This window comes from Manihot esculenta, chromosome 10, assembly GCF_001659605.2.
Source record: "Manihot esculenta cultivar AM560-2 chromosome 10, M.esculenta_v8, whole genome shotgun sequence".
Classification (NCBI taxonomy): Eukaryota; Viridiplantae; Streptophyta; class Magnoliopsida; order Malpighiales; family Euphorbiaceae; genus Manihot; species Manihot esculenta.
The window spans coordinates 31,917,608-31,924,970 of record NC_035170.2 but is presented as its reverse complement, the minus strand read 5'-3'; the positions used below and the strand labels follow the sequence as shown (position 1 = coordinate 31,924,970).

Genomic DNA, 7,363 nt, shown 5'->3' with positions numbered 1-7,363 from the left:
TTGTTAATAATTAAAAAATCACTTATTATCAATTAATTTTATAATATATAATTTATTATATTATATTCTTTTAAAAATTATTTAATAGTTAAACATGTTATTTTAATAATCTCATCTCAAAATTTTAAAATTTTTATTAATTTAAATAATAAAATTATTATTTACTTTAAAATTTATTATCAAAAATAATTTTTTAGAATTAATACTATTTAAATATATTATTTTAGCAATTTTATATTTTTTTAATATTCATATTTATTTTAAAATTTAAATTTTTTATTAATTTAAATAATAAAAACATTAATCCTATTATTAACTTAAGCGTGAATACAATTACGTAGCTCATAAGTAATCGGTATTAAATTTGGGTCAGATCTAATTTATATTTTAAAATCTAGTTTAAAGGAGGATTTTCTACGACTCGTATAAAAACACATTATCCCTTTTTACAATTAATGTAGATTTAATTCATTCTCCTCACCCTCAAAATTTTTACTAGTGCGTATAGGGGAGAGCATATTTCGGTCTAAATTGAAAAACCGAACCGAACCAGTTGATTTTAATTTTTTAGTTCGGTTTTTTAGAATAATTGGTTTGATTCGGTTAATATATTTAAAATTATTCGGTTTTCAGTTCGGTTCGGTTTAAACATATTAAATAACCGATCAAATCGAAAAATCGATTTAGTGGCTAGGCTCAAGCCCAAGCCCGAGCCCAAACCTTCCCTCTGACCTCTCATACCCAACCCAGCATCCCAATCTCTCTATCCCTTTCGGCCCCAAGCCCAACCCAGCATCCCAATCTCTCTATCCCTTTCGGCCCCAAGCCCAACCCAGCAGATTTCGATTTAAATCGAACCGAATCGATTTTTATCGGTTCGGTTATATCTTCATAATCGGTTTTTTTATTTTTAAAATTTTAACATTTCGGTTTTATCGGTTTGGTTTGGAACCGAACCGACCAATTGCACAACCCTAAATGCGTGACAGATCTATGGAGGCCCAACATCGAATGGGATGAAAAAACTCTGATATCATGTTAAATTTGAGCCGGTATCTGTCACTAATAAAACAACAACAAAAGCAGAGGATGATCTCAGCCATAATCTGTGGAGATTTTCATGAGTTGTGTGTTTCTGATGTTTCTGTTCAAGCTTTTGTAACTTCTTCCTGCTCCATTCACGTGCGCTTCTTATTCTTCAAGCTCATAATACCTATAGCTTTACGCACTCAATCATCCACTTTCAAACCTGTTCAATTTTGATTTTTTTTTCTCTTAATCTTGAGCTTCATGTATATGAAATTTTAGATTTTTAAACATGGGTAAGGGTTGATGTTTGCTTTGGGGAAGTATGACTATATCAAGATTTTTTCATAAAATAATTATAGTTTTTACTTTGAGATAATTGAATGGGCAAAGGCCACTAGGCCAATTGCTTTGCTTCATTGACCCTTCTTTAGTTTTAGCTTCCATTATAAAGCTAGCTTCCAAAAGACAGCAAGCTTATGTATCACTTTATTATATTGAAGTCAATAGCAAGGATTTTCCACTCTATTTAAGCATGCCTGGTTCTTTGCTCCAAAACCCAACAACCCTTCTCTCTCTCTCTCTCTCTCTCTACAATTACCATGGAAGACACCATAATGAGGCCACACTCATGTGACTCCACTGCAGCTGCTTCAAAGCTAGACATGCACAGAGATTCCCATGTGATTTCCAAGTTGAAGCCCAAGGTTCGCATAATTCACATATTTGCACCAGAGATCATCAAGACCGATGTTGCAAATTTTAGAGAGCTTGTACAGAGACTCACTGGCAAACCTGGTGATGATGAAATAAACCCCAAAGTCAGCAGCAGCAGAAGCAGAAGCAGAAGCTGGAAGAAGAAACCAAGAAAGCTGAAAAAGAAAGATGGGCTGCTGCTGCCTTCAAGTCTGATGCAAGAGGAGAACCATAAAGTAGAAGAAAATGAGAATGATTTCCTTAATGGGTTTGGAGAATTTAATGGCTTCATAAATGATTTAAGCAGTAACTTTCCCTTGGCAACCGCACAGTCTTCTCACATGGATATGTTTGGTGACATGCAACTTGCTTAAGACATAATCCTTTTCTTTTTCCTAATGTTTTTGTATTTTGACTTGAAAATCCTTATTGGGTAGAATTCTATGTACATACATAATCCTTCTCTTACACTGAATTCTTCATTTTAATTTTCAATTGATCACCTTCTGCAAATTGAAGACTTATGCATAAGATTATTCAGTTCAAATGACTTGCAAATCTAAAACATGAATACTAGAAGATTAATTAACATCTTATTTAAAAAGTCTACTCTAAAACAATTAATGAGTTTCCAAAATACATATCCATAAGATATATATGAACGAAATAATAAAAAACCGAGAGATTAATAAATTTCTCCAAAACATAAAAACTAAATTTTCTAAATAATTTTAATAAAATACACAAATTTTAAAATAACACCACCACAAGGTAGGGAGAGGTTTGACATCTTTCTAATTTTTATTTGAAAGACTTCTTAATAAATTACATGTGGAATGTATCTGTAACTAGCTCGCCGACCTTCCCTATCCTCAATAATTTAATTTAGACAATTATAATATGAAGCTAGTTGACTATGAATAATCTAACATTAAGAAATGAATAAAATATAAGTGAAGAGAGGGATAAAACCAACAAGGGCTCAAGGTTTGGGATATATTTTAGGAGCATACTGATCTCATCTTCGGTTTGAGATGGAAATCCCAACTTACACTAAAATAAATAATGAAGAAAATATAAAAAAAATCGTCTGATTCCATTTTAGAATATATAGTTTAATTTTGTATAAAAATAATATCTTATAATATCGTCTGATTTCATTTTAGAATATATAGTTTAATTTTATATTAAAATAATATCTTGTAATTTCGTACAATTAGTAAACACTAGACATGATATTTCTTTTTACGTTTCCCTAAATAATAAAAGGGAATCAAAATGACAGTTCTATTCACACTTGGAAGAGCTTGAAATGACTTTTAGACTAACCAGCCTACCCCCAAATCTTTCCCTGATCTTTGAGGTCACCCACAAAATGATCTCAAAGCGATTACAACATCAACAGCACACAACAGGATCGGACAAGAAGTTTTCAGGTAAAAATATTTATTGCATTTTTCATAAAATTCAATCATTACAACCTTCAGATAGGAACAAATACAAAAATCCAGAGTCTATGATTGTTTAGATCCACATCTCCCTGTTTTCCAATGGATTGTGAGGAATATGGTAAGCAGCAAAATATTTCCATATTATTACAGTGATATCAACTGAACAAGCTGATAAGAGTGTGTCATTATTTTGAGAAAAAGGTAGTGTAGAAAAAAGTGTCAAATTGAGTAAAGAATATCTAACAAAGGAATGAATTAGTTAAAGAGAACACACTGAAGATCTTCATAATGTTACATTATAGCAGTCATAGAGGTGTCTGGGGAAGTGCCAACTCTTATCCACCAATATGTATCATAGGTCTATTTGCTGTTTTTGCAATGTCGAACATTCCAGCATGTGAAGCTTTCTTCCTTTTGACCTGAAGCATGAAAGTAAAATTTTTGAGACAGGCAGCAGAAACCTGAGAGTTAAGCAAATAGATGGTGCATGTCACTTGAAGGAGATGCTATGATGGTTCAACATTTTTTTTACGGTACATACAGCAACCAAAGATGATGAAAAAAAACAATACTCAACTTATAAATCACTGAAAAAGCAAAGGTCTAAAATTTCTGTTACTTAAATCTGCAAACACACAGCCTACAAGACTACAAAGTACAAACTGCATACCGCTGCTCCAATTATTTCCCTAAGCTCAGGTTCATCAGCACCACTTCTAAGGGGATCTCTTAAGCTAACCTGCAAATACAAGGCAATAATAAGAATTTCATTGAGCGCATTATAATTAAACGTGGGTTATTATAGAGTAAAAGTTCAAAAAACATAGGGGGGAATTGACTAACTAACAATTTGTATCAAATCATACAGTAAAAAATTCCAAGTGTTTGACTTGCCTATATCAACTTGCACCTTTTGGTTTTGTTTAATGCAATTCAATCTCAATACAGAAATTCCCTGGTCAATTATTTCTCTTGATTTTTTCACTAGGTAATGGTTCTGCAAGAAGGCTTTTTTGGATAATCCTTTAGAATTTGCAGTAAGATGATTGAAGTGAAGAGATTTCAGTTTGAGCCACATAACAAACAGCAATGCAATGTGATGCAACAACAGCCTATTGACAAGATTCCTGAATTCAACCCACACAACAATTGACATATGCACTGTAATGTGGTAAGGAGCTATAACCTTTCCATCAAGCACAAACTGACAAAGTCAGAATAAAAAGTCTCCAATTATTAGGCCATTGAGAAGTGCAACAATTTCATCCCCTGCACTTCTAAATTTATAAACAAGAAAATGCGTTGCATTTTATGCAAGACTAAGCACTAGAGAAGAATAACAGCAAAATGAGCATGAATATATTCATAAGTTAATCAGGTTAGACAAAAAAAAAAAAAAGGCACGCCTTGTTAATTAAGAAATGACACCAACATAAGTTGAGTAATTATAAGAGACTAGGAGATGGTTCACCTCTGAAGGACCAAAGAGGCATACTTTAAAGTTTCCATCAGCTAAAAGTCGCAATCTATTACAACCAGCACAAAAATGCTCAGTCATTGATGTGATGAAAGAAACAGTACCAAGATGCCCATCTATCTTGAAGTTCTTAGCTGTATCTGTTGGGTGATCCTGAAGTCTCTTCAGTTCTGTAAACTTCTTTGACTGTTCAATTACAAGTTGTTATCAAACAAAACCTATAAGGGGACATTCAGAAATCTACACACAAGGTCACCAGTCAAGAGTTCTACCTTACCACTCTATCCAACATTTCTGAGTAGGGAACCAATTTCTTGACATTCCAGACATTTCCATCGAAAGGCATGAACTCAATAAACCGAATATTAATCGGTTTGTCACGTGTTAGCTCTATAAAATCGCAGATCTCATCATCATTGAACCCACGCATTACAACACAATTCACCTAAAAGTAACCAGGAGCAAGGGAAAAATGTTCAGATGTCATTGATAGGAGCCCCTGAAAAGTAGATATAAGACATCTCATTTTGAACAGTGAATAGCCTATTTTTGCTAGTAAAGAAAGCAATAGTTGAAGGTGAAATTTGGAGGGGGGAAATGGAAAGCATCACAAAATTGCAAAGGAGGCACATACTTTTACAGGGTTGTAACCGCAGTCTATAGCAGCATTAATGGACTCCATGACCCTTTCATGCCCCTTACGCCTGGTCATGAATTCAAATTTAGCTGGGACCAATGTATCCAAGCTGATATTTAAAGAAGTAAGCCCACATTCTTTCAGCTTTGGCAGTTTCCTTTTAAGAGCAATTCCATTGGTAGTCATGGCCAACGTATTGAGTCCTTTCAAGTTAGATAGCTGTAAGCATATCTCTTCAATATCCTTCCTAACTGTTGGCTCACCACCAGTCAGACGAATTTTATCAACTCCTGAACTGACAAAGAGACTTGCCAAACGAACAATCTCATTCTGTGTTAGTAATTTAGGGCTAGGAGTAAGCTCCACTCCCTCAGCTGGCATACAGTACTGACACCGTAAATTGCAACGTTCTGTCAAGGAGATCCTCAGGTAAGTGTGCATCCTTCCAAATGAATCAATTAACATATCAGATACAGAATTAGTATGCAGTGGATCTTCTGACAACTTAGCACAAGAAGTTGCATATGTCCTTGGAATTAATCCATGTAGATGATCACCAGTTAAACCATGACATTTGCCATATCCTGACGTAGAACAATCAACCTGCAAATGAAGTGAAACAATATTAACGTTTCAAACTTGAAAATATAGACTGCTTAGCAGTAGTTAAAAACCAGATATAAGTTATTGTCCACAACTCCAACTTACCTATAGCTGTATCAAGCAAAACAAGGTTTCCATATCCACCTTTAAATTCTAAATTGACCCTTAAGACATTTGTTGATAGTAAAAAAGACAATAATCACTCGACGTGACATCATTTATAGACCTAAAGACTCCTCCACTTTTCCCGATTCATAAAACACAGTGGATGCCAAGATACTAGCTAGATTTTTTTTTTTTTTTGAGAAACGTAATTAAACTGGCAAAAAAAAAGATAATGATAATCAATGGATAAATTTTTTAAAAAAAAAAACTAGAAAAACTTAAAGGCCAAACACGCTTTCCTGCATAATCCAAATAGGTTATCATCTGAGAAATCAGAAATACAAAAATAAAGTGATCTATTCAAAACGAAGCTTTGAGGACTGCGAATAGTTTCCTGGATCGCTTCCATGACTACTAATCAGCAGAGCAAAAAACAATCATCCAAATGAAATCTTTGCACCCAATTAAAAAAAAAAGTTTTTTTTTTTACAAACAGGAAGAAGTAAGGAAATAGAGACACATACTAGAGAGAAACTGGAAGTCTTGAATCCCAAATGCCAATTAACAATCTTTAGGACGCACCGCCTCATCATAGCTGCTAACAATTAAAGGGTATTGAACAAAGTTATCCCTTGATAAGGGAAGAAACCCAACAAATAAGAAGTTCAAAACTCTGAAGCTGTGGATAGTAAAGAAAGGAAATCGAGCAGATTATTTTCCAGAAATTGAAACTTGATAGGTAAACAGTGAAGAAGAAAGACCAGAAGTCCGTCTTCCTTATCTATTGCTCCAATATTTTATGAAAAAGGCAACTCTTCACGGCTTCTGAGGGCCATCAGTTATCATCGTCGCCTTGAAATTGAGATGAAAACAAGCAATGCTACTACTTGGTGGGTGGGTCGTATTGGCTAAATGCCATAGAACATGTGGGTTTAAAGTATTATTCTAATTATTTTATAAATAAATTATTTTTTAGATCTTAAATATATCAAAATTAATATGGATACCCCTATTTTGAAAACTTAACAATTTTGAAAATATTAACAAATTTTCACGTAATGATGTTAATAAAATTTCTAATGTCTAAGAAAAACTTTTTTTTCTTTTCAAAAGATCATTCTGGTGCTGTCTTTGCTGCTGCAACGAAGAAAGTCTATGGCTCCTTTCGTTGGATAGATGCCGAGTCTGATAATCGTCAGGTTATAAGATTGCTAGTTTTCAATGAAAAGTTTCTTTCTATCAACACAAAAATATGGCAAAAAGCGTCAACTTAGCAAAGATTAGGTTGATCGCAGGGAATCGAATATGGCCTAACAGCCGAACATGGTGCTTTTGCACAGTCCCTTTATTTTTTTTTATTAATATTTT

General features: G+C 33.6%; 2 protein-coding genes across 2 annotated transcripts; one reads left to right on the top strand and one right to left on the bottom strand.

The window, feature by feature from the left end:
* The first annotated feature begins 1,608 nt into the window (after window positions 1–1,608).
* LOC110624364 (VQ motif-containing protein 25) lies at window positions 1,609–2,096 on the top strand. The gene has a single exon (XM_021769458.1). The coding sequence runs from the start codon at window positions 1,629–1,631 to the stop codon at window positions 2,094–2,096; it is 468 nt and encodes a 155-aa protein (XP_021625150.1). The 5' UTR covers window positions 1,609–1,628.
* Window positions 2,097–3,151: 1,055 nt separating this feature from the next.
* Window positions 3,152–6,959, bottom strand: LOC110625375 (GTP 3',8-cyclase, mitochondrial). The gene is made up of 6 exons (XM_021771003.2): window positions 6,520–6,959; window positions 5,285–5,890; window positions 4,928–5,095; window positions 4,645–4,836; window positions 3,844–3,912; window positions 3,152–3,592 (listed from the first exon to the last, which is right to left on the bottom strand). The coding sequence occupies exons 1-6, from the start codon at window positions 6,586–6,588 to the stop codon at window positions 3,509–3,511; spliced, it is 1,188 nt and encodes a 395-aa protein (XP_021626695.1). The 5' UTR covers window positions 6,589–6,959; the 3' UTR covers window positions 3,152–3,508.
* Window positions 6,960–7,363: the final 404 nt, after the last annotated feature.